The 27,876-nt window shown below is 42.9% G+C and overlaps 1 protein-coding gene across 3 annotated transcripts in view; it reads left to right on the top strand.

The window, feature by feature from the left end:
* The window catches only part of GREB1 (growth regulating estrogen receptor binding 1), a 90,663-nt gene that overhangs the window by 33,568 nt on the left and 29,219 nt on the right, over nucleotides 1-27,876 (top strand). For all 3 annotated transcript variants that reach the window (XM_082218157.1, XM_082218158.1, XM_082218159.1), the window contains 9 exons: nucleotides 3,959-4,087; nucleotides 6,848-7,024; nucleotides 17,086-17,268; nucleotides 18,609-18,752; nucleotides 19,799-19,912; nucleotides 23,819-23,941; nucleotides 24,221-24,367; nucleotides 24,515-24,700; nucleotides 26,076-26,426. In XM_082218157.1, coding sequence (XP_082074283.1) covers nucleotides 3,959-4,087; nucleotides 6,848-7,024; nucleotides 17,086-17,268; nucleotides 18,609-18,752; nucleotides 19,799-19,912; nucleotides 23,819-23,941; nucleotides 24,221-24,367; nucleotides 24,515-24,700; nucleotides 26,076-26,426 — 1,554 coding nt within the window. The remainder of the gene's footprint in view (nucleotides 1-3,958; nucleotides 4,088-6,847; nucleotides 7,025-17,085; nucleotides 17,269-18,608; nucleotides 18,753-19,798; nucleotides 19,913-23,818; nucleotides 23,942-24,220; nucleotides 24,368-24,514; nucleotides 24,701-26,075; nucleotides 26,427-27,876) is intronic.

The following is a 27,876-nucleotide window of genomic DNA, read 5'->3' as shown; positions in this document are numbered from 1 at the left end:
CTGGTCTCTCTTTATTGGCTTGAAGGGCATTTCCTTTGTATCTTCTTTTCATGAGCACACTTCCTTTCAAAGCAGTCTAATTACGGCGTGGAAAGAATAATTATCAATGCAATATGGCGGGGTCTTTAGGCAATTGAATTGAAACATAATTGAAATATTACTCAAATAGTTTTGAATGATATAGCTACTCACCACCTATGGAAAAATCCTATTTAGGAACAAATCCGTGGCCATTGCACACATATTTCCCTCTCTCCTTCCTTTCTTCCAAGCTGAACAAGGACTTTTTCATTTGCATGGAAAAAACACATCACCATTGTTTAAGTGTCCATCTGCTCCCACTGCTTGCTCCCCACATGGAAAACCTTAGATTTAATGAACCTTAGATTTCAGCAAAGTCTGATGTCACAAAAGTGGGTTATGACATCAACTGGGAGAAGATGCTGCCATAACATGGTCCTTGTTTTAAAACAAAAGAACTCTTTTCACACTTGTTAATGGATTTAACAAATCACTGGGTCCTAATCCTGGTGTTCTTTGTGTGTGTGTGTGTGTGTGTGTGTATGTATGTATGTGTGTGTGTGTGTATATATATATTTAGCAAGAACTAAGTGCGTTTATCCAGATGATGATGATGATGATTACTATTATTATTATTATTATTATTATTACTACTATTTTATTATTTTAAAAAGCATGCATGCCGACAGGGCAGAAAAAATATTTAATTATTTCATTTAAAATGTGTATAAATTGCCCATTGGTTTTAATACTGCCTAATTGCTATTGTGTGGCTGGAGAATGATAGCCTATTGAGGTGCAATATGGGAATAGCCTTGCTTCCAAGGGGTAGGCTGTTTGCCATATCTTTTTACAAAAATAACAAGGGGGTTGCAAAATGTGCCCTTCCATGAGAGGGGGGAAGGAAGTGTTCATGCTTCACAAATAGTTTTTAAAATTATAAAATAAAATGTCCACAAAATGCCAGGGCACCGCTATGCGGAATAGCGTAGTGGTCTTCCTAGTCCCACCTTATCATCTTCTCGTTATTAAAGGGCCAGAAGACAGTTAACGCTTGTTGCTAGGAGCAATAACCTTGAGCAAAATAATAATGAGAACAACCCAGCCATAAAAGTAATTTAGAAAACCATTGATTTCACTGGAAGGGATTTAAGCACATGTTTAATTCTTATTGAAATCAGTTGGACTTAAAATACTGCCAATTCTTGAAATGAAAACTTCTGGTAGATGGGCAGAGTCTAGGGGCAATCACAGAAGAGTTTCAGGAACGGAGTTTGGGCGTATCCAACATTTTTAAAAAGCAGATAGCTGGGTGAGATAGCTCAGTTGGTTAGAGCATGGTGCCGATAACACCAAGGTTGCAGGTTCAGTCCCCATATGGAACAGCTCCATAGCCCAGGGGGTTGGACTAGATGATCCTCAAGGTCCCTTCCAACTCTACTGTTGGATTCTAGTGCTTTTGAGAGGTCCACGCTGTAGCCAGGTGATTTTTGGTGTGCCTGTATACGCAGCCTAACACAAAAATCAATATCTGGACCGATTTTATTCTCATTAGCTAACCATTTATTTCATTGGCCGAGAGGGGATGTGTTCTTGCCCTCTTGAAAACAGACACAATAAATTAAAAATTGCATAGTTAACGGAGAGGCAGTATTTGTTTATATTCTCCCAACAATTTCCTCTGTAGTCTGCCTCTTTTATTTATATGATTGCAGGCTGAAAGTACAATAATAAAATAGACTAGCGCTTGTCATCGTTGTTTGCCATGAAGTCTGCTTCTGAGCCTTTTCAGGCAAAACCGTTGGAACAAAAGGGCACTCCTAGACTTCAGACCGCAGGCAATGTCTTTCTTTTGCATTACGCTGCTCAGCAAAACAACTGATGTTCAGAGTGGTTGTGATCTTTGCTTGGATGCTTTTGCTGGACAGCTGTGTTATTTTCATAGATTTTCCTGCCATTTTCCTTTTGGCATGTAGTCAAAATTTATGTGACTGCTTCGTACCAAGTTAACTAAATTCTCTGTGGCTTATATCGAACCTGTGCTTTATTCATGCTTAATGTATGCCTTATGTTTAATTCAAACACTTAACACATCAATAGCTGTAACCTAACTGAATATATTAAGCAAGGTTTTATTTGTCAACTGAATCTGGCCCAGTTTGCTCAGTGCCTCAAAGCATGTAGAGCTTAATGCAGCTCTGGACAAAAATAATCATGCTTTTATAATGACTGCCCTTTAAAGGGTTGTGTATGTATATTGAAGTTTTGAAGAGCTGATCTACAAATATTGGTTTACGCTGGTACTATGAATACACCAAAGGCATCTCAAAATCATAGTTTGCATACATCTTGAGTATTTGAAGGCCTTGATCCAGTGCTGTGCAATTGTCCTCATCCCTCATATCCCCCAATGTGAGTTTAAGCAGTGCAAGCATTCATTATAGTGAATGGGAACTTCACAATCGTTTAATGTTGCAGCACCTAGACTTTTGTAACTCCCTTTCTATTGATATCAAGCAGGCACCTTCACGGCACTCTTTTCAGTGCCTGCTAAACACATTTACATTTAGACAAGCCTAACTAGCATGCTTAAAGGGACGCAGGTGGCGCTGTGGGTTAAACCACAGAGCCTAGGACTTGCCGATCAGAAGGTTGGCGGTTCGAATCCCCGCGACGGAGTGAGCTCCCGTTGCTTGGTCCCTGCTCCTGCCAACCTAGCAGTTCAAAAGCATGTCAAAGTGCAAGTAGATAAATAGGTACCGCTCTGGTGGGAAGGTAAACGGCATTTCTGTGCGCTGCTCTGGTTCGCCAGAAGCGGCTTAGTCATGCTGGCCAAATGACCCAGAAGCTGTACGTCGGCTCCCTTGGCCAATAAAGCGAGATGAGTGCCGCAACCCCAGAGTCAGTCACGACTGGACCTAATGGTCAGGGGTCCCTTTACCTTTACTTTAACTAGCAAGCTTGGGAGGTTGAGATGTTTTTAAATCTGATTTAGCATTTTAACTTTTGCATGTTTTAAAGGACTGTTGTAAATTTTGCTTGAGTTTATTGTTTTAGCTTTTTTTCCTAAACCGCTAGAAGGTTTTCTTCCTTTAAAAAAACAACAATCACATGGTGTGTCACTTTTAGGAAATAAATAATAAAATAATATCCCAGACAGTCCTCCTCTCTCAGTGCCATGGAATTATTGCGCAAGCAACTTGCGTGGCAAATGGAGGACAGGGCTGGAAGCGGATATGGGAAACACGCCCAAGATCTCCTATTCCTTTCGGCACCCCCTCATTCTGCCCTCACATGTTCCCATGATCTTGCACTGGTGTGGGGATGAGGGAAGCAGGGTTCTGTTGGACTCTGTGTTTCTTAGTCCTGCTCCACTGGATCAGGTAAATCGTATAGGACAAGATATAGTGGACCAGTTCACAAGAACCTTAGGTGGGAAGTTGGTGGATTCGCCCCTGCCCCCTTGGGATGCTTGTGAGTTCACACAAGCACGTTTGTCACTCCACAACTGCAGCTTGACTTGATTCCTTGCGTCTGTGAGACAGTTACCATGGTTCAAAAATCACAGGCCACTTTCTTATCACATGAACATGCTGTGTCTCTTGATGGAGGAGGTTCACATGTCATTTATTGTGAGTTGAGTGACTTATTATTCCGGAAAGTGCTATGGGTGCTTTTCTTCTCTTACACCAAACTCACACCTGTTCCCTTTATTTACCTGCTTTTCTGTAAAGTCGGAAGCTGCCCTAAGATTTGTTTCAAGCTGCTGTTTAGCTCATTAACTCAGCGCAGTCCTCACTGCCGTATTTGAAGCTTGGTATCTGCGGCTGAAATTGCGAAACAGCTCTCGCTGATAAAGGGGGAGAAACGTTATTTCCTCTCATCTGAATGCACCATTTACCTGACCTCTGGTGACTGTGCTCACGATACCTTTTAGCAGGCAACAGAGTGGATAATGAGGAAGATGAGGAGGAAGAAGAGGAAGAGGAGGAAAGTTCAGAATCAAGCAGCCCCCCTATCACTTATCAGATGAAGCCGCCTCCTGAAGGTGGTTGCACTACTGACGGTAAGAAATTCATACAGCTGGGTGGCACATTTAGAGGTGCACGCAGATGAAGCGGCTTCTTCACACCGATGACTGAGAGCACATGCGCCGAGTTGCACCCAGCATTGCGTGTGCACATGACGACTGTTGCATCAGGAGAGGCCACACCACATCCGGGTGACATTCCCTCAGGCCTTCTCCGCTCCCTCAAGATTGGGGATGCTGAGCCCTCTTCCAGTGGACATGGCGGAGGGCTGTAGAGGCTTCAACCCCACAGAGTTGGCACGCCTGACTAAGAGTTGATCCTTTCACACAGAATGAAACCCGAGAGTTCAATCCAGCAAGCCTTAGGCATGGCTACATTCAGTCGTGGACTTAAACTAATCAGGACTGCGTCATTTCTGCTGCTTTCACTGGGATCCATGCTTAATTCTGAGGCCTAGTTGATGTTTAGGCTGGGCTATTTGGGACTGCAAGTGGAAGCCCCCATCATTGAATGTGCATTTATTTCTCCACATAGCAAAGTCAGAGAGAGTGGTTCTAGTCTAATCTTCTCCCCGAGATTATCACATTTGTCTTCTATTTACACCCTGATTTTCACTTAACAGAGTAGCACTGAGAGTTTTATTTATGAAGGAACATTCCGTTATGTGAGCCCCCACCTGAATTCTGAAATGGTACTGCTCAGAATTCCTCAGTGAAAAATAGGATGTCACAATGAACTTTGCAGATTGAATTTTGCATGAAAAATTACCTTTAGGATAATAAGATTTTGGGGGGAAATGATAATAATTGTGGATTGCTTTTAATCTGTTTGGGTCAGCTTGTTTTAAAATGTTTGGTATTATTACAACTTCTAAAGAAAGTATTAATCCGAACAGAGATTTTTACAGTTTGAGAATGGAGATACTATTGTATAATTGTTAGCAAAACATGACTCAGAATGGCACATTCCAGAACATCTATGGATGTTGTACAGAGAAATTTAGGGTATCTTGAATGGTAAGCTCAGATATTCGTTTTTAATGAGTATTTGCATACCAGAGTTGTTTTCTATAAAGTAAAAGAGTAGTCTTTATTTTCAATTAATTCAGTGTCCACCTTTTTGACTTGAAAATTACTTAGCTCCTTCTGGACGGGATGCCACATGTACACTGCAAAAAGTAGAAGCCCTGAGTTGCATATAATAATTGCACATGTTAATTTATACGCACAGATGCAAATTTAGAAATAATTACTTTAAACAATTTAAATAGAAATACAATACATCTCACCACAGTGAAGAAGACTGAGCAGGTAACCTATGTGCCTGACTGGTTTGCTGCCCAGGGGCTCCCTTTTGATGGGCAATTCCTGGTTCTCTCTTCTTATGGTTCTTCATCTTTAAACTGGAATTAGACCTGACAGCTCTTCAGCTAAGAGGACTGTAAAATAAGATACATTGCCACCTTAGACTGAGTCCCGAGACCGGCTAGCCTACTGAAGTCCCATGTTTATGTTGTCACTTGCACTTTGCTATTTATTGAGAAATCTAGTATCCATATGTACTAATTTCTTTTCTTTCTTTCTTTTTTTAAAAAAGGATGTGCTTCAGGGCATGTCTGTAGCAGCTCCTTTTTTGTGCAATCTGGCGCCGAAAAGAGCACATGCCGTTGGTTTGGCCTCTGCCTCATTCCAATGTCTCGTCAATTATTGTCTCTCGGTTGTTGCTCCATTTCCTGGTTTCTCTGTGTGAAATTTAGGACCTCATTAACTGGGTACTAACTTTCCTGTGAGGGCCCTTGCATATGTTTGGAAAAATGCCGCTCAGTGTGTCCCTCATCCTTGCCATTGTCCTTCCCATGTGCTTTCACCACTGCAGCTTTTTACCCGCTTTGGAATGCTGAATTTGCTTATATTAACCTTATTACCACTTCCTGCTTACTGTTTTGCGAAAGGTGATGCGCAAATCTTCAGACAATATGATCCAGAATTTCCCTCGTAGCGACTGTCCACCCGTCTCTCTGGGTGACCAGAGTCAATAATAATAATAATAATAATAATAATAATAATAATACTCCACCCATCTGGCTGGGTTTCTATTCCCACATCACACACACTTTATTATTGGAGCCATTTTCCTTTAAAAATGCATATGCAAATATTCCCCTCTCGTTTGTTAATTTATTCCGCTGTGTTACATTGTAAGGAAAGAATGGGATTGTTTCTGAACTTGTACAGCTTAGGCAGTTTTTCTGTCCGTACTTCTGCATCAATCCCTCACCCCTTTACACATTTGAATCAAAATACACTGGTACCTCTGGATGCGAACGGGATCCGTTCCGGAGCCCCGTTCGCATTCTGAAGTGAATGTAAGATGCGACTGCGCGTGCGCGGGTCGTGTTTCGCTGCTTCCGCATGCGTGTGACGTCATTTTGAGCGTCTGTGCATGCGTGAGCGGCGAAACCCAGAAGTAATGCTCTCTGTTACTTCCGGGTCGCCACGGAGCGCAACCTGAAAATATTCATCCCGAAGCTACTTCAACCCGAGGTATGACTGTAATGAGAGATATGTAGATGTAACCGTGCATATTCAGTGGGGATTTATTAATTTTATCCTGGACCCACAGTTCCGAGAGGAATTTATTTCTTTAAAACACCTTGGCTCTTTTCTTTTCTTTTCTTTTCTTTTCTTTTCTTTTCTTTTCTTTTCTTTTCTTGAGTATAATTTATTCCACCAGTTCATACATAACCTACGGTATATCATTTGATTAAAATAGTGCTGCTGTTTTTCCTCCTCCAGGTTTCTGCCAGGCTGGTAAAGATTTGAGATTAGCATCGGTTTCAAACGACCCAATTGAAGTGCCTTCAGGGTTTGTACTGGTTGGCGCCAAGTCACCAAACTTACCGGATCACCTTTTAGTGTGTGCCGTAGATAAGAGATTTCTGCCTGATGACCAGGGGCGCAATGCCTTGCTAGGTAAGTGGCGGCTGTGATCACAGCATTGCTGTAAGTCAAGGACCCTGTGGCCCTCTAAGATTTTGTGGGATTATTGACTGCCATCGTCCTTGACTACTGCCATGTTGACTGGAACTGATGGGAGTTGGAGATAAACCATTTCTGGAGGGCCAAGGTTTCCAGTTTCTGTTGTCAGGGAGAAATGACAAGATTAGCCCCATCTCATTTTGATTCCTGGTATTCGTCCTTGTTTTGGAACGATTTAACCTTCTGTGCAGATGGCTGAGCTTAAGGAAAGGTACGGAGTGAACCTCTATTTTGCAGATGCTGCGTTACCTTTAATCCAGTCCAAGGTTACACTCATTGTCAGATCAGTTTGCATTTACAGTTGCTCAGGCGACACCTTGAATTACTAGGCCGTTTATGGACATTTCCAAAGCCAGCTGTCTTTGATCTCATCTTGTGTTGATATACAACCTGTTCCTCTTCTCTTTTGAGATGTGGTTTGTGATAGCAACCCATTAGTGAAGCTGGCTGCACAGAAACAGAGGCTCCCTAGGGTTGTCATATTTCTAAAAGTGAAAATCTGGACACAAATTGTTTTTTTCTGACATGGGTTTCCATATGCCTAGGTTTCCCTGAACATTTTAACCGATCCTCAGAAATTCTGTCCGGACACTGTTTTTGACAGACAAATCCAGAATATGCCTGGGAAATTCTGGACATATAGCAACACTACTCCCTGCTGCTTTCTTAGTCTCATCACCTTCTTTATTATATATATGGGTAAACGGGACCCCTGACCATTAGGTCCAGTCGTGGCCGACTCTGGGGTTGCGGCGCTCATCTCGCTTTATTGGCCAAGGGAGCCAGCGTACAGCTTCCGGGTCATGTGGCCAGCTTCTGGCGAACCAGAGCAGTTCACGGAAACGCCGTTTACCTTCCCGCCGGAGTAGTACCTATTTATCTACTTGCACTTTGACATGCTTTCGAACTGCTAGGTTGGCAGGAGGAGGGACTGAGCAACGGGAGCTCACCTCGTTCCGGGGATTCGAACCGCCAACCTTCTGATCGGCAGGTCCTAGGCTCTGTGGTTTATCTAAAACCCCTATCCGGCGGGTTGTAGTGGTTAGAGTATGGGTTAGGACCAGGGAAACTCGGGTTCAAATTCCCACTCACCCTCTCCCTGAGTAGTTCTACTGGGAGAGAGTCTCTGAGCTGTGGCTCCCTGAGGTCCAGTCCTAGCTGCACCAACTATTCAACACTCATGCCCCATAACTGCAATTCTAATTATAGTACCTTGGAAATATGGCAGACCTGTTTAGGGCCTTTGTGGCGTAGATAGAATCTAGGGCTGTGTGCATGCCCTAAATTTAAAGCACATCCCCTCACAAGAGAAAGAGTTATGGGAACTGGTTTGTTAAGTGTGCTGGAAATCGTAGCTCTCTGAGGCATAAGCTACAGTTTCCAGCCTTCTTTGGGGGCAGAATATATGCCTTAAAATGTGTGGTGTGTATGCAGCCTTGCTCTTGGACTTGAACTAGTTGTGAAGGGTGACTTTGGGTCAGCCTCTCACTCTCTTTTACCCAGCGTACTTTACTGATCTGTGAGGAGAAGAGACAGTGTTAATCTTACATAGGCTGCTCTAAGCAACTGGAAGGAGAAGTGAGATACACATGTGATGGATGGAAAGATGATCGTCTACTTTGCTAGAATTAGTGTGAGTGGGTTAGGATCTTGGTACAAAACAAACTCTAGGGAGGAAAAAAAGTGTGATGAGCACTAAACAAGGCAATTAAATAACATTTTCCCAAGCTACTAGTTAGGCCTGGTGTTTAACTTTGAAGAAACTCTAATCACTTGGTGCTCTGTCACACACAGTTCTTGAGAGCTTCACATATGGTGTTCCGCACCATATTGAATTCTTATGTATTTGAGAGTAAATGCATTTGCTGTTAGGGTTGCTCCTAACAATATTGCCAGGCAACAAGGAGCTACAAAGCGATGCCAATAAAAATCAAAAGGATGCAATGTGAGCCCAGTATAAATAAATTTGGGATCTGAGTTTACAACCAGCTTTGTGAGAAGCGGTGGAGTATATAACTTCATCTGGCAATAATGTGTCTTGCCATGAGATCTTGCTGACTTTGATGGGTCACAGTACAATTGGCCTGCGACCGTAAAGGAATTAAAAGGGCTGTAAATTTGTGGTGCGTTGTCATTTTAAAGATACAAGCAGCAATGTTGAACCACTCAGCCCATTCATGGCTAGCGCTATTAACAGCCTAAGGTTCCTAAGGCTGTTAACACAGAGGAAGTAGTATATGTGTTAATTGCACGCTAAACCAGAAGAAGGGGGAAAAAGTAGTAAGAAACATTTGGTAATAATAACGCTAAGCCTACAATCCTGTGCACACTCACTTGGGAGTAAGCTCCGTTGAACGCAGTGGTGTGTCTTCTAAGTCAACACACAAAAGGATCAGGTTTAGTAGTTATTTGCAATGCTTTTGTGTGCAGCTAACACGTTGGCTTATTGCCCTTCAAGTTATTTCTGTGTTCATTTCTAAACATTTAAAATTATGTTTCAGCACCAACTGAAGCAGAGGTTCCCCTTGTGCTGGCAGAATTTCTGGTGGCAAGTTTGTTGTGCTTTGCTTTCTGCTTTTAAAATGCATGACTCTGTCTAGTAGCAAATCTTCAAAGTCAGTTCTGTATAAAACATCTGAAGGTGCATCTTTACATGTTTCCTTGATAATGCGTACCTTCTTCATCAAGGTGCATATGTAATATTTGTGGCTAGGATATTTCAATTGTCCTTAAGGGACCAAGCAATGATGTTATGATGACACGAGCATTTCCTTGTGGCAATCTGACCGCACACAAGAGAACAATACCATATCAGATGCATAGCAGCAGGGATGGAACAGTCTGTCTATTTCAATCTGTGACATTTCCACATGTGCTCATCCATAACTCTGTTCCATCTTATTTCTGCATTAACATGCAATTAAAAGTAATCACAATGAAAATTCGCATTTACACCTCCAATTCCTGTATGTCCCCCCAAAATATTTGATTTCTGGAAGAATTTTCATGTATTTGATTTAATAACCATATTGAAAAATTTAGGGAGAGCAAAAGCTGGCGGATGACGAAGTTTCAGCCCACATATCTTTCTGGAGAGTTTAGATCTCAGCAACTTGTGACTGAATTTTCAAAGCTCAACAACTTCAAGGATTCCTAATTTCTCTTGCTTCCTCTTGTTGCCTCAGACCACAGTGACATGCACTACACAAGGATGGTCACATGGGATATAATAATGCCTGCCTCGAGGGATGTATGCTTGTGTGTGTGAACTGACCCACATCTCAAATTGCTTGCACAACAAGAAATGTCCGTATTATTGAAATCGGTGATTCATAGCATGGTGTGTTTTGGTCTCTGTCACTCTCTGATTGTGTTGCTCTGGAATCTGGACAGTGACGGACCTTGGCGTCTCAGATTTCAGTGGCACCCTGTGTGATGCCATAATCCAGTGGTGAATTTTGCCTTCCGTTGGATGTCATGGTTTTGGCACCTTCTGCAGCACCCCAGAAGCCCCACGCCCAGTGCAACTGAATTGGTTGCACTCCCCTAGATTCGCCTTTGATCTGGATGGTAGGAATTCATTTCACGGTCCATCTAGCCTGCTAAAGCAGTGTGGAATAAGTGAAAGTGGATTAATAAACTGGGCCATGCTGCTTTAGAGTAGAGTAGAGTAGAGTAGAGGAACAGAATCTGGTTGTTGGGTGGGATCCTTGTTTCCCTACTCTCATTCGGCCATTTTGACTGGTGGGCTTTGGTCTGCCCACCTCTCAATTGCCTGACATCACTACGATGGCAGATGACCCGTTTCCCCTTTGTAGCACCACAAGCTGCACTAAAAAGAAGAATCCAATCTCAGCCAGGTGGGGTTGGGATTGCCTGTGCTGTGGAGTACCCCGGGCGAAACTCCATAGCATAGCCAATCCCAGCTGGCTTGCCTCACTACCAGTTAGCTGATTGGCAGTGACAGCGAGCCTCCCTTGTCAATACATAGTTGAGAGTGCACTTCAAGGCTCCCTATTGTGCATTGGTAGCTGCGTCTTTACCTGTCTGCCACCTGATGTTACAGATGACATCAGGTGTTTGTAGCTTGGGGGATCTGGCCTCGCGGGTCATATTGGGACTTATCCCAGCCTGATTACGCCCTCAGACCAGAATTTTCCCAATCCTGGCCTATAGATTAGGGCAGACTATAATATGCTTCCAGATGGGTGCTTCGTATTGAAAATAGTTTTTTTTAGCTACTGCAAACAGATAGAGTTATTAACTTATTGATTTTTCCTTAGGGAGGTTAAATCATGATTAAATCGGGGTGGGGATAGTGACATTTTAATGCAGAGGACATTGTGCAGACTCTGCAAAGAAACTTGCATGCAAGAGCAGAACTGATCCCACAATAAACATCTACCTGGAAGCACCCAGAGTACTGATAACAATAAAAAATGCTGCTGAATTTTGCATAGATGCACCTGTATTTGAGGCACTTGAAGGAAGATGGTAGGTGGCAAACTGTTGCATACATCCTTTGTTCTCACGGCCACCTCTTTGAGGAAGACCGTCATTATATCCCCATTTTACATAATTGAGACCAAGAGACAATGAATTCTGCCCAATCCATGAATGATTTGGAATTGGAATGGAGATTTCAAAAATTCAAATTCTAAGTGAAAAGCATTTTCTTGTGGAAGCCAAAACATCTGATATTTCCTAGCCATCATTTTTGAAAGGAGGAAATGACAAGTATCAGACCCGACTTGAATGTCCAGTCATTCCACCCCTGCACTTTGGTGATAGTCATAGATAATAGAACCATAGAACCGTAGAGCTGGATGGGACCCAAAGGGTCATCTAGTTGTGACCCCCTGGAATTCAGTGAAGTGGGAGATAAATGTAATCAAATCAATAAATGGGTGAGGAAATAAGTTCTGCAGATATTCAGAGATGCTCTTAAAAACACACACAACCATTTATAAATCTCAGGGCAGAGTTCTTGCAGTGGAACAACTGAGCTCATTGACTCCTATATAGACCCTAACAGGTACTGCTGAGCCAACTCAGAAGTTATCAGGATTTTCTTTAAGACATCCTCCAGCTGGAATAGGCTTGGTAAGCTTGGCTTCAGATCAAGCCCTGCTTGCAAATAAGCTCAATATTTTTAAACTGATGGAATCAAATTTTATTTATCTACTTTGGTATGGCTCTCTTCCCCCCCCTCTCTCTCTTTCCATCCATTTCTTTTCATAAAGCAGGGGACCCTGTTTCTTCCTTAATCTCGTTTGATAACCTTGAAGGAAACTGTTCACAAAAGGGAAATGCACCCCATCCAAAAGTGTCTTAAATGGTTTCCTGAGCATTTCTGAGCTGGCTCCACCACTGTCTGTGGAGATGCCCACAGGGCATATATAGGCTCGGAAGGAAACATATCTGTGCATTTAGTAATTTCCTGAGTAGCCTCTTTGACTTCTGTTTCATATTCATGACAAGCTAGTGAAATGCCTGTGGGGCATAAATCAAGTCCGTTTATTGATTTTGTTTAGAAGGTTGCTTTGGTGGTTCCAGCTTGATTGCCTCCATGACTTACTTGAGTTGGTCATATTGGAGGTTTCTTCTTCTTTTTTAAAAAAACGCCAATCTGTCTAGCCTTCTTATGCAAAATATTGGCACCCTCTCCCTGTGAGGTGCAAGTATTCTAGCTATTGAGTAATCTTTGTTCATCAATGTGAGAGAACTTCCTCTCCGAAGCTTTTCACGGTACTTTTAGGAAACACACGTCCTATGTATCTCTAAATCAGTGCCATACATTAAGACAGAAAATATTGCCTCTCTCTGCATGGGGCGCTAAGACCCCTTTCCTGTTTGTTTTGTTGCCTCCACATAACAGCCTCCCAAGCTTTTTGCAACAATAACATTCATAAACTTCTAAATCTTGCAAACCTATTAATACAGTTCTTTAGAATGAAAGAAAGGCGAGGGTCAACAAGGGATAATATTTTTCAGTAATGGCTGATCAAAATTAGAAATTAAAGCAGAGATGGGTAACCTGTGGCCTTCCAGATGTTGTTGGATTCCACCTTCCATCATGCCCAACCAGCATGACCAATGGTCAGGGATGGTGTGAGTTGTAGTCCAACAGCATCCCGGAGGATCACGGGTTTGCCACTCTGTATTAGAATAATGAAAAGTCTTGATGAAAACAGTGGTTTTGTTAACCTAGTGGGTACATCCCTATCTTGCTGAGAGGATATTCTGTGGAGTCGGTTGCAGCGTCCTGTGGCAGTTTAAAGATCATAGCTGCCACCTGAGGATTACATTTTATGTATCTGATGAAGTGAGCACCCATTCACAAAGGTTTATGCTGTAGTAAACTTCTTAGTCTTTAAGGTTCCATAAGACTGCTTGTTGTTGTTTCTCCAGGGACGGCGCTCTATAAACCGGGCACCCTCCTCCTGCCATTGTTTCCCTGCCCTTCTCCCCCAGAAGGCCTCCTTATTTCCCCCCCCCCCCTTTTTTTACTTCTACTCTCTTGAGGAAAGTCCTGACGTATAAACAGCGCAGCTCTTGTTTCTTATTATCTTCCTCCCTTTTGCCAGAGAGCTGCGTTTGCACGGTTTATCTCCATGCTCACTTGTAGGAAGGCTTGGTAAAATTCTCCGGGGGGAAATGAAGAACCAGGGTGGGAAAATATCAAGGATTCATTCTCTTTTCCTGCTAGAAGAGCATTAGAGGCTTTTTGCCTGCCATGCAGAACAAAGCACTATCCTATAATTCCAAGGGTGGCCCAACATGTCGTCTGAGGAGAAACAGGAATGTGCCTCCCCCTCTTCTGCCCCCTGCCACCTCACCACTTCTGCAGCTGCCAGAAGAACCCCCCCTCTTGCTGAAACTTGGCGACGCATGGTGTTGCTCTTCATCTTCCCCACCCCTAGGGAATATGGGATAGTACTTGTTTCTGCCCGGCAGGCTGAAAACTTATAACACTCTTTTGGCGGGAAAAGAGAATCCTCAATTTCCCCCACCCTGCCTCTTGATTGGACTCAAATCCCCATTACAGGTACAGCAACTGGAATGACCATCCCATATTATATATATTATATATATTATATATATATATAATATGTAATAAATAATAATACACTGTCCACCTAACTAGGTTGCCACAGCTATTCTGAGCAGCTTCCAATATATATAAAAGCACAATAAAACATTAAACATTTTAAAACTTCCCTATACTGTACAAGGCTGCCTTCAGATGTCTTCTAAAACTTGTAATTTACTTATCTCCTTGGCACGGGGGTCCCATAACTCCATACCCACCCCCCAGCACTTCTCTGATGAAAATAGGCACATCCTAAGGAAAAGGGCATTCTAGGGGCGTTCTAGGATCAAATCAGAAACCGGGAAGGCTTCTGTAAATCCGGGACTGTCCCTGGAAAATAGGGACACTTGGAGGGTCTGCCATGTTAAGATTCAATATCCAGAAAACGGCTAAAATCACACACATCTTTGAAGTCAGGGTCAACTATGAAGTGTGGTCCTTCCATTTTGAATGTGTATGGCCATTAAGAATATAAGAGGAACCCTGCTAGATCAAACCAAAGGCCTATAGAGTCCAGCGCTATTTCGCCCCATAGTGACTAAAAACAGATGCCCCTATTCGCGGGTGGCGCTGTGGGTTAAACCACAGAGCCTAGGACTTGCCGATCAGTAGGTCAGCAGTTCGATTCCCCGCGACGGGGTGAGCTCCCGTTGCTCGGTCCCTGCTCCTGCCAACCTAGCAGTTCGAAAGCATGTCAAAATGCAAGTAGATAAATAGGTACCGCTCTAGTGGGAAGTTAAACGGCGTTTCCATCCGCTGCTCTGGTTTGCCAGCAGCGGCTTAGTCATGCTGGCCACATGACCCGGAAGCTGAACGCCGGTTCCCTCAGCCAATAAAGCGAGATGAGCGCCGCAACCCCAGAGTCGGTCACAACTGGACCCTAATGGTCAGGGGTCCCTTTACCTTTACCTTTAAAAATCCTATAAGTAGGAGATGAGGGCAACTGCCCTCTCCTGCTGTTATTTCCCAGCAACTAGTACATGCTCTGTCTGATCCTGGTGCCAACATATAGCCATTGTAACTGGTAGGCATTGATAGTCTCATCCTCCACAAATTTGCCTCGTTGTTGTGTAGGTTGATGGCCATTACCACATTCTGGCATTATATCTTCAGACGTTTGTAGTGCGTGAACAGGGAAATGGAACATTGGAAGCTGACACAGAGGGACCAGATGTAATATAGAGGGCTCAGTTGTTCTCCCTCTCTGTAGTTTCCCCCGCCCCCCACCTGCCCTTGGCCTCCCTCCTCCAAATGTCACAGCACCCAAGAGGGATGCTAGTCTCTCAGATGATGTCTGGTGGAGTCAGCCAAATGTAATTAACATAGACCACTGAACACTCATCAGATTGTAACAGCCTTCGGTCACTCTTGATGCAGGCTGGTTTTGAACTGATGACCTAGAGGTGAAAGGGCTTTATCTGTCAGACTACAAATATTGATCTCTAGCCATCTTGCAGGCTCAGCCTTGTGACATAGATAAATTGGAACGCATACTGGATAGCTCAGCTCTCCTGACCTTTGCCATATCTACAATGTATATGGAAAATCTGCTTTATTTAGCTTGCTTACAGAATGAGTAGCCCTCTACTATTATGTGCTAGGTCCAGATGTTTGTGTATAACCTAGGCATTACGTACAATGAGCATCCCATTTATTGAGTTGCTGGTAAGATTAGTGTTGTGTTTTGACCCCTGTGCTTGCTGTAATATAGTATAGTAAGGCTGCCCCAAACTCACCCATGAAAATATGTCAAGGTGAAAGGGTGTGTTTCACAACCCCCTGCTTTCACATACCGTTCATTGCTTGTTACCCCCTGATATACAGATTCAGTGCAAGTTTATTTGAAAACCAAAGGTTTCTACGCCAGACAATCCTATTATTATTATTATTATTATTATTATTATTATTATTATTATTATTATTAAACATATATACCATTCTTCACCCATAGATCTCAGGCTCACAACATAAAATTCACAACATTAAATTGCTCTCATGATTGATAGTCATTGATAGTCAGCAACACAATGACATCACATTATGCCAAATCCGAGTGAGGAGAGAAAGCATGACGCTCACTCCGAATAGGTTTTCTGACTATACTATGTAGTCAATCAGATTTGGCTATAGGGTGATGTCACAAAACCCAGTCATATTCTATGTTGTGTTTCCTGCTCTTACTTTGAATGCAGGCCTCCCCAGACAATTGCCAAACTAAGGAGGGTATGTGTGTTTCATTAGGGTGATGTTTTTCATGAAATGTGCTTCCCTACCTGACTTTGACTCAGTCCTGAATAAGATGCCTACAAAACAGAGGCAATGTTTGGAATTTGAAATATGGCTGCAGATGTCTGAAAAGCAATATTTACTGGTGTGTCCAAAGCCTAATCCTAGTGGAAGCACAGGACAAGCACCCTGAAAGTTGAAGCGGCTAGAAATCAACATAAGAACAAATTTCCCCCAAGTTACTCACATGCTAAAAGGGTCCTGCGAATAGGTCTTTAATTGTTCTGGTCACTACTGTTAAAAACTAAAATGTGTAACCAAGTTTTTTAGCCATCCCATGACATCAATTTGTCATTCTTTCCCATTTCCACCACTCTATTGATTGGTCTGTCTGGCATTCTTAACAAAGAGAAATGGGATTTCCATCCCTCTCCAAGATGTCATTAAAACTACAAATTAAAGAGATGGGGGAGTTATTAAATGCAGGCATTTATTTCGAAACAGTTGACACCCTTGCAACATTTATGTGTCTTTGTGTGTGTGTGTGTGTGCGCGCACACACACGCGAGGAAAAAATAAATAAATTCCCAACAGCCACACCAAACAACTTGGAAGTGCATTATCTGTACTATGTCGCTTATCTCTCTCCCATCTTTGTGTATGTTTATTTCATCAGGTTTCTCTGGCAATTGTATCGGCTGCGGCAAGAAAGGCTTCTGCTACTTTACTGAGTTTTCCATTCACATCAATCTTAAGCTGACCACTCAGCCCAAGAAACAGAAACACTTAAAGTATTATCTGGTGAGGAATGCACAGGGAACTCTTACCAAAGGATCTGCAATCTGCTGGAAGGGGGCAGGTGAGATAATGAACCTGTCCCGTTGGAGCTCTGGAATTCCTCCAGAGGTTTAGATATGTGACTCCTTAGAAATAAATCTGAAATCGAGGGAATCAATGAAAATTCTTTAAAAGCCCAATAAAAATACTTAAAAGAAATGTACGCATTTACTCTGAACCAACTAGCCTGATAAACCTAACCAGCCCCTTGGTAGATCGGGCAGGGAGTGGAAGCAATTGTGCTTCCGTAGGCCTGCAGTGGAATGTGTCCATATACACGGATGAGTTTTTCAATCTTCCTTCCTTTTATTTTTGAGAAGGAAGGATTGGGCAAATCAGACTGACATGTCCACTCACTTAGGCACTTAGGTAAATGCCTAAATCAGGTCACTGTGGTTGGATTTTGATGTTGGCAGTGCAGGTTCCAGTGTTTGTGCCGCTGCAAATCTCATGTCCCAATTTGCACTTTTTGGGGTGAGCAAATCTGCTGTTTGTATATTTACTAGCTGCCTTGTGCCTGGCACTGCTCAGGAATTGTAAGGAACTGAAAATTCAGTCTAGTTTCGAAAGGTGCAGTCTGCCATCTTGATACAAAATGGTGTTCAATTTTATCCAAGCATAAACGAAAAAGTCTGCTCCCTGACCTTAAGAACTATTGTGCAGCATTTGGTTAGAATATTAACAGATGTCCAAAGGCAGAGTGAACAAACAACCTCTTGAAATATGCTGTAGATTCATGCTTACATTGGCAAACATTGCAGGGAATGAGACAGAGATGCATGTGCGGCAACCCATAGGGACATGTTGTACAAGCACATCAAGGGGCAGCTATGGCACCATAGTACACACCTGCTGTCAATTTCTAGATGTGCATACTTATTTTATGCTTCATAGAGTTTACAACTGCAAGCAGTATCCAACAATTGTTCTACTCGGCGTTAGCCTATTAAAATTAACGGGCATGACAAACTTAGATCCATTTATTTTAGTGGGTTCATTCTGAGTAAAACCTTGTTAGATACAACCCAGATGTTTATACGTAAGAAATATGAATTGACCTTTGTTGGCTAGTCTTAGGCAAAGCCTAACTTTCCTTCATCTACACTACCTCACTGAATTGTCATGGAGCTAAAATGTTGCTTTGAACTCTTTGGGCAAGAGTGAAATACTTACAAACGACCAGATTGATGTAAATACCAATTATCAGATATGAACAAAAATTGTCCCCCCCCACTTTGAACTAATATATGTGAATCTGCCTTGTGCTAAAACAACAGTTCAACTTTTGTAGAAGGTTTGCAGATTTAAAGTGAGCAGTTCTCACTGAATAAGCAGCATCTTGTTTGTTTTTTGCTTTGATAGAGTTCAGAAGCCGGCAGCCCTCATCCAGCACTTTTTCCAACCTGTTGTTCCAACCTCCAGAGAATACAGGCTCCTCAGCACCTGTCATGAATGAGCCACTTATAGCCGCCCATCCCATAGTTCAAGCAGGGATGCAACAGATGGGTAACTGAATCTTCTCTAGCGTGTTGCAGTCTCCCATTTTCTTTCCATGCATGCAAGAACCAATTGGATTGGTCGGTCCCAGCTTCGTGCCCTCCATATATTTTAGAAGGCTGAAGGGAGTTGTAGCCCAGAACATCTGGGGGGGGGCACCAGTTTGGGGAAGACTGGCTTGGATAGCTGCTGGTGGAGATACAACAAGATGTCTTTGTGGGTTGCAATCAGCTGCCATTCTATGTGTGAGCATGAGCAGCGTGGTGGTTCATATGCAGCCCTTGAGAAAGACTCTTTCTGTGTGGGCAAGCCCTAAAATATACTCACTGTGAGATGATGCAGGACGAGCTGGTGGCTTGTGACTGCCTTTTTGGCTATGTTAGAAAGCAACTGAAGTTCCTCTTGTCGCTGGAGCCATTTCTGTTGACAAGAGCATGAAGACCTTTTCTGGATAATATCCATTAGGTTTTTTAAAAACTGAGTTATCATTTCAAGACGGCATTCCTATGCATGATTAAAGGTAAAGGGACCCCTGACCATTAGGTCCTGTTGCGGCACTCATCTCGCTTTATTGGCCAAGGGAGCCGGCGTACAGCTTCCGGGTCGTGTGGCCAGCATGACTAAGCCACTTCTGGTGAACCAGAGCAGTGCATGGAAATGCCGTTTACTTTCCTGCTGGAGCGGTACCTATTTATCTACTTGCACTCTGACAAGCTTTCGAACTGCTAGGTTGGCAGGAGCAGGGACCGAGCAACGGGAGCTCACCCCATCATGGGGATCGAACCGCCGACCTTCTGATCGGCAAGTCCTAGGCTCTGTGGTTTAACCCTATGCATGATTACTTGGGAGCAAATCACTTGAATCCAACGGGATTTTCTTCTGAGTAGACAAATGCAAGATTGCAGGATGCTTGTCAGTGTTCAGTCCTCGGCATTCTTTTCCAGCACAGAACTGTTAAGGCAAGTAAGGGCTTGCTCTGTTGGATTATTGAAAGCCATGCATTTTTACCCGGATGAAGAAAGCCCCTCTAAAATTACTCTTTCTCATTGACCTAGCGCCTGACCACCTGCCAACAACAGCAAGCCTCCCAGTTTACAATGGCAAAGACTCTCCCCAGCAACACTCGATGAAAAGCAATGTCTCTTCCATGACGAGACCAACAGTATTAGGTACCTTTGCTTATGCATTTAATATATTCCCATCCCACCCTTTAGGGCAAGCCCTCACAAGGCAGTTTAACAATAAACACGTTAAAAACAAAATGGTTGAATAAATATAATAAAATGTGAGATTTAAAACACATACAGGGCCCAACAATAAGATCAATTTCAAAACTTGGTGGTGTAAAACGAATCTTTGGGAACTACTTAAAGGCAAGGTGGTGTTTGTTCTCAAGGGAGAAACACGGCAACACTGCAACGGCCCTGTCCCTGGTACTGATTTGTCCATAGAATTGCTTCGTACCTTAACAGCAAGTAAAACACCTGCATGGTCTATGCCTATGGAGCTATGGGTGGCCTTTTACACTGCACATATGAGCCTCATCTGAGGTTGGTCTTGAGCCTCTTTGTAATATATGCAGGGATATAGTTTGTGGTTGGGCAGTGTTAACTTGGAGAACTGATTCCAGAAGATGCTTCTTGAAGACTACTGCCCAGCCCCATGGCATTTGTGGTGTGGCACATTCCTAAGGGCCAAATTTCTTTCTGGGCAATCTTCAGGGGCCATATTCTCTGGGTGGGACCAGAGACCAGAGCAATGGATATTCCCCTCTGTTGGAAAGCTGGCCTTTGGGAGGCTTGCTTAGCCCCTATTTTGATGCCTTTTCAGCACCTTTCACTTGCAGCTATCATTTTATTGTTTGATGTATTTTGTACTTTTATTGCATATTTCCCTTTTTATTGTTTGTTTTGTTGTAAAAGTCTTAGAAAGCGCACAAAGATAGACATTCTCTCACTATCAGTTGATTGGAGGACTAAGTGTATACGAAATTTATTTTAAAAATAATGTACAATTTCTTCTAGGCATCAGGAAAAGCAACTATGCCACTTGACCACCAGATATTCCTAATTTCTTTATTACATACCTGGTTAATAAACTTCATTTACCTTCTTCATATTGTTCTATATTCTTTAACATTGCCGTTACATTCAGTTTTTCCTAAGAATTTCTAGCTTATTTGGTTGGTGGGTGTTCTTTGAACCTCTAGCACAGGGTTTCCCAAACCTCATTATCCAGCTGTTTTTGGACTACAATTCTCATCATCCTGCTAACTAGGGATGATGGGAGTTGTAGTCAAAAACAAACAAAAAAAAAAAAAACCAGCTGGAGACCCAAGTTTGGGAAACCGTGCTCTAGCAGTATGAAAGTTTTGCTGTTTTATAGTGACATGCTCTGGAAATACGTCTACTGAAGGGCGGTGTACGAGTCCTTAAAAATAAAATGCAGTTCTTTGATTTCATGTTGTGAATTAATTCAGCAAGAAATATTACAGTGGGGATTTCAGCCACTGTCCCTACTGTTATAATGCCACCTGAAATAATAGGTATATTTTGCAACCATTATTTGTACGGCAGCCCCATTGAAACAGATGAGACTTAATTTCTAAATAGATGGCTTTAAGGTCAGCTGAATCTTTCTGAAACAGATTGCCCTCCCTGCTCTGAGAATTATTTTAAATCAGTACATGTGCCAGTTCTATACAACCTTAACAAGGACATACTTTAATGTTCTGGGCTGCCGGAATTAAATCTAGCACTTTCGGTGAAGAGCAACACTTCTTGTGCTGTAACTGTTCCATGAACATAGTACACAGTGCCAGGAATCAAAGTCTCCTATTCATAGAACAAGTACAGGACAATAAACATTAGTGCAATCTTTACTAGACAGCTCTGGCAAGCTGCTTCATTTCTTCATCTGCTTAGCCAGGGGTTAACTTTGCTTTGTGGACAGAACCAAATCACTTGCTCATTTGGGTAATTGATTTCAGTCCTTTTTAAAAAGAAGATAGCTATCAAATTTGCTTACATACATCAAGTAGAGACCCTGACAGGGGATTTACAGTACTCGTGTTTGATTGACCCTGGGGTTTTTCCCTGTGGGTTTGCTAGAGAAAGATAAATGAATGGCTGAAAGTGTTCGTGCTGCCATCGTGTGGTAGAATTTTAATATAAATAAAAGAGCCCCCCCCCAATGTTTAGCATAAGGTTCTAAGCCTGCATTCGTTAAAGGCCAAACTAGTCATGGAAGATTTTTTGGTTTTGCTGGAGTTTTAACAGCTCCATGGGACTTCTTTGAAGATTGGAGAACAGGTGTTTCACCACTTCTGCGATCTAAATACAGCGGTACCTCAGGTTACAGATGCTTCAGGTTACAGACTCCGCTAACCCAGAAATAGTACCTCGGGTTAAGAACTTTGCTTCAGGATGAGAACAGAAATCATGTGGCGATGGCGTGGCAGCAGCAGGAGACCCCATTAGCTAAAGTGGTACCTCAGGTTAAGAACAGTTTCAGGTTAAGAACGGACCTCCAGAATGAAATAAGTTCTTAATCCGAGGCACCACTGTAGTCCCCTGCCTTGAGGATAGTCCGGGGAGGACATAACAGTTACCTGCAATGCAATGGGAACAGCGAAACTCAATACCCAGTGATAGCACATTATACTTTATTTGCAAAAAAGTAGCATCATGCTGTTGTGGCGGCTGAAGGAGGAGTTATTTCAGAAAGTATTCTGCTATATCATAATTATTATGATATATTTATTTACATTTCACCTTTTCCTCTGAGGGGACTCAAGGCATCTTACAGATAAGAACTGCTAAAACATAGTAAGTCAGTCATTAAAATGCAATTAAACATTAAACATTTATACATATATATGCTTAATATATTCCAATAATTATAATAGAAACAGCACGGTGCCAGCCCTTTAATTAAAAACAGCCAGTTCCCAAAGGCCTGTTGAAACAGGAATGTCTTTGCCTGTCAGTGGAAGGACAACCAGGAGGGAGCCAGTTTAGCTTCTCTAGGGAGGGAGTTCCAGAGTCTGGGAGCAGCCACCGAGAAGGCCCTCTTCCACTTCCCCATCAAATGTGTGTGAGGTTGGTGAGAAAGGGGCCTCCTTCAAAGATCTCAAAACCCAGGCAGATTTGTATGAGGGAATATGGTCTTTCAGACAGCTTGCACCTAAGCCATGCTTTACTCAAATAGCCATCAAATAAGGTTGAATATTCACAATGTAAGCCATTCCCTTGCCCAAGAGGTATGCAGCAGACACCTGATCTTAAAATAATGGTGTTGCTATCTGGTGCAGCATTTGGTGTACTGTGTTTCTTTTTCAAATGCTACTGTCCTCACTTTGAAGGCAGAAACGGACAGTATAAACAATGGAGGTCTGCCAGTGAAAATGGTAGAGCCAGGTCTAGTTCTCCTTCATATTGTCTATGATACTGTTTAATATCGTTGTGCATTCTTTGTAACCAGTAGCAGGCAGTGTGTGTGTGTGTGTGGGGAGGTGTTTACCTGACCTCCTGGCAGGGGAGTTGCTGCTGTTTTCCTGGGAAGAAGAGGAGTGAGGTGGCAGGGAGGGTGGTGTGGTGAAAATGCACTGGCAGGAGCAACAGATTGTCTTGGCTGATGAGTTTGCACCAAGCTAACCACCCTGCCGCCGCCTTCCTCTCCTCCTCCCTCCCAATAAGCAGCAGGGACTCACCTGTTGGGAGGTCAGGTGAGCATCTCCATCCTCTATTGTTTGTATCTTCTAGTACTTCTCTAGGAGTTGCTGTGGACCTATTCTCTGCTGTTATTTGCTGGTGATGCAATGTGCCATTTCTAACTCTTGAAAATCTGCTTCATGGTTTGTTGAACGAACATAGATTGAGTACTATTGATATTGGCTGGGGTTTTATTTTTTTTGTATGTGTTTAGTTTTTGCATACTGCCTTGGGCCTGTGCAGAGGCAGAGCAATATATATATATATAGAGAGAGAGAGAGAGAGAAACTATTTCTGTGTGCTTTTCCTGAAAGACGTGGGTCCTTTTAAAATAGTAGTTTCTGGATTGTTTATGTTATTTAGGCACTTTAGCAAACCCAGGGCCTCCTAAAAAACGCCACAAAGGATGGTCACCTGAGTCTCCATCATCCAATGAAGCCTGGAATTTGCAGCCCAACCCACCAGTCACAAGTAGAAGCAAAAATGGTAAGTGAGGATGATGATGATGATGATGATGGAGATGATGATTTAAATGTCTCTGGGCGCATGCCTGCTTGTAAATTAGCAGACCTAAGAGCTCTGACAGCTGATATATTATTAAGTTGTTGGGTTGGGAAGGATAGCATTGGCAGGAGCAATCGGTGCTGTGACCAGGTTTGAAAGTGGAAATGGGTTGTTGTCCTTCCCCCTTCATCCAGCACATTTTAACAAGTATCTATGCTGCAGTCATTTATTTCTGGTTAAACTCTCTAAATTGATTCATAGATGGAGGAGGAGGCGGAGGGCTGTCCTGCTTACCTCACACTGCCGTGGCAGGACCAGTGTCTTCTCCAATGGTGGCCTCTGGAGAGCCAGTTTCAGTTCCTGATAACTTGCTTAAAATATTTAAAGCAAAGCCCGTCATATTTAAAGGTAACATGTCACATATTGTATACGATAAGCACTTCAAAACAAGTGTGGCCTACTTTTTTCTTTTTTAAAAAACCCCTAAACTATTAAGACATTCAGTTATCTTGCCTTGGATACCTGGCATCTAATAAGTTGTCCTTTGTTTCACAGGGCATGGAAATTTTCCTTACCTTTGCGGGAACCTTAGTGATGTCGTAGTGAGTCCTCTTTTGTATACGTGTTACAAGAACGCGCAGTCTCTCTCTAGGGCTTATGAACAATATGGTGCCTCCACAATGCAGCCAATTTCAGAGGAGATGCAGCTCTTACTCACAGTCTATTACCTCGTTCAACTTGGTGAGTTTTCCTCCATCAAACGAGAGCAAATATTTTGATATGAATAGGCAGATCTACAAATGGTAATTGAAAAAGACATTGAGGGGGGCACTCAAAGTAGAGTCCTTTCAGATGTGCAAGCTTGCCAAATGGAACAATCCCCCTTTCCTCCCAAACATGTGCTTTTCTGGGGATTCTCCTGAACCCTCCCTGAGCCAATTCCCAGGAGAGGGGATCACCCTGTTGCACAAGTCCTTGCACAAGGCTTCTGCCAACAGTGGATCCTGCCCACTACTTGAAATTCAATGTTGCACTAAGTTAAAGTCCCTTAGTGAATAGGCAATTGCGTGCCAAGACCCCGTGATCCCACAGTTCCCTAGAGGGATGAATAACCACACTCAGGACAACAGCATTTTTGGTTTTGGGCTTGAATATGCCCACAGCTTTATTGGTTACAGTAGAGATTGGTTTGGCGTAGGCATTGGGTAAGCAGTTCCTATTCCACTCCAGCCTGTCTGCTGGGAGTGTGTCTAAGAGTAAACCACAACCAAGGGGGGAACCCTATGACTTACATCAATTAGGGGTACCCCCGCGGGTCCCCATTGGAGGAGTGGTATGCCCTAACCTGGGCATCAGACAGAGCCACTCCTCCTGGATCCTTTTAACAGGATACCCTTTCCCAAGGAGGGGCAGGCAGAGGTTCCAACCTCCTCTCCACCAAAGATCTGGGTTCACCCAGTGCCTTACCACCACCCAAGCCAGAGTTGACTCACCTAATAGGCACTTCTTCAGGTATTTGTATCTTGAAACTTATAGGTAAGCATCAGCAACCTAAATATGTCTTGGAAGTAAATAGGCAGCCAGTGCAGATTTAAAAATGAGGGCAATATGAACAAGTCTGATTGTATCTGTCAAAATTCTGGTAGTAACAGCATTGAAATTAGAAATAGTAATAGTGGAACCTCTATTGAGAAAGATGCAAACTTTCTGGAGGCAATAATAATAATTTCTAAATGTATCTCCATATTTTACCAAGCATTATGATCTCCTGATATTATCCATTGCCATGTGGACTAGAATTATCACTTACAATAAGATGCAAATTGAACACTGTGGAGTTCAATTTGAGTTACCTGGGGATTGCATATTTTGTCTACAAAGGACATAGAGAGCACAAGATCTGCGGGTGGTTTTCTCATGCTGCAGAATTTGTCTTGGCTGGTGCAAAAGATCATTTCTGCCGTAGTTTAGGAAAGTCTGTGGCGTGACATGCGTGAACCCAAAACCATTAGTCCTTTAATTATGCTCCGAGCACGGCAAGGGGAGACCTAGTTTTGGTAGTAGATTTAAGTCCTAACATTTGCCTGCTATTGATGCCATGTTGATGTTTCCATAGCTTCAGACCAGGTGCCTTTGATTGAGGACTTGGAACAGATCTTCATGCGTTCATGGCGGGAGTCTCATCTTTCTGAAATTCGTCAATACCAACAGGCCATCCCACAAGCTTTCCCTCAGGTTCCTGGCCCAGTTGCCCCAGTGACATCAGCTCAGCTTCCCTGGCTGGCGGGACTGGCAGCCAGCTCATGTAATGACAGTGTCCACATCATTGAGTGCAACTATTCTTTAGCGGAGGGGCTCTCAGAAATGTTTAAGATGCTCGTTGAGGGAAAGCTAGTGAAGACCAACTATGTGGTGATCATATGCGCTTGTAGAAACAGAACTATTGACTCTTGCATTGCTGTAACAGGTGAGCTGCTAAAGCAATATGTGGACCTTCTAGCATTCTTGTTATAGAGTGGCTTTTGCCCCAGCTGTTAGCAGGCTAATGGGCAAAAGGCTTTAACTGTTGGCATGTACGAAGTAGAATTTCATATACCTGGTGATGTACAAGAGCATGTTTGCATACCTTCCAACATTTCTCTGATGAAAATAGGGGTGTCCTATTCAATCATCATCATCACCACCATCATATTTTTTTATTTATACCCCACACATCTGACTGAGTTGTCCCAGCCATTCTGGGTGGCTTACAGAATACATAAAAATAATGAAACATTGGACATTAAAAAAAACCTTCCCTATATAGGGCTGCCTTCAGATGCCAACCAAAGGTTGTACAGGTTACTTATCTCCTTGCATGAGGTTACTTATCTCCTTGACTTGGGGGCCACTTAAATCCATATCCTTCAATTTTCAATGAAAATAGGGACATCCGAAGGAAAAGCTGGACATTCCAGGATCAAATCAGAAACCGGGCCAGCTTCTGTAAATCTGGGACTGTCCTTGGAAAACAGGCAGTTGGATCCAGTGATTTTATATAGCATATTCTGTCTTTGCACTTCACACATATTTGGGTCTTCGGTCTTTTCTTTAGGTTTGCATCCGACAAAGGGCTCATCCAGGCTTCTTTTTGTGCCACGCATAGGTCTGCACTCTAAAACTACACGCCTGGGCACTTTTTTTATTGCCCTGCTGCTTTCCCTAGGAAAACCCACTCTTTATCACTGAATCGGAACAAAGGTCAATTCGGGTTTGGAAAGGATTGCTGTTTGCTCCGATTCAGTGGTAAAGGAAGTCTGGATGAGCCCTTACTTTTACATTTATATCCCACTTTTCCTCTGTGGGTGGTGTATATAACCCTCTGCTGATTTTATTCTCATAGCAACCCTGTTAAGCAGTAATACAGTAACTGGCCCAAAGTCACTCAGTGAGCTTCATGATCGAGTGGGGATTTGAACCCCGGTCTCCCAAGTCCTAGTCCAGCTCTCTAACCACTACACCACATGGGCTGCCTTTACTACCCCCCTTCATCCAACTTTAGCTTGGCTGGATGACCACACTGTCCTGTGGCCAGAGATGGAGCCACTGTAGTGTCAAACTGTAGTGTTTGACCAGGTAAACTGCACCTCTAAAGAAGAAGCATTATATAGAATTAACCAACAATGATACTACTTTCAAACAGGCTAAATGAGTTCTATCCCTAATTCTTTAGATTCTACTCAAGATTCAGGTTTCTGAATTATTTTCAGGAGGGAATTGACTGTCAGGCGTCACTTAGAAACACTTGAAATGGCCAAAGAAGGTGAAGCGAAGTAGGGTAGAGTGACCCTATAAAGCAGGGGTAGCCCTCCTGATATTTTTTGGACTACAGCACCCACAACCCCTGATCATTGGCTATCCTAGCAGGGGTTGATGGG

The sequence above is a fragment of the Podarcis vaucheri genome (genome assembly GCF_965113315.1).
Source record: "Podarcis vaucheri genome assembly, chromosome: 3".
NCBI classification, from domain to species: domain Eukaryota; kingdom Metazoa; phylum Chordata; class Lepidosauria; order Squamata; family Lacertidae; genus Podarcis; species Podarcis vaucheri.
Note: the sequence above shows the minus strand (reverse complement) of the source record. Positions and strands in the feature narration are given on the sequence as shown.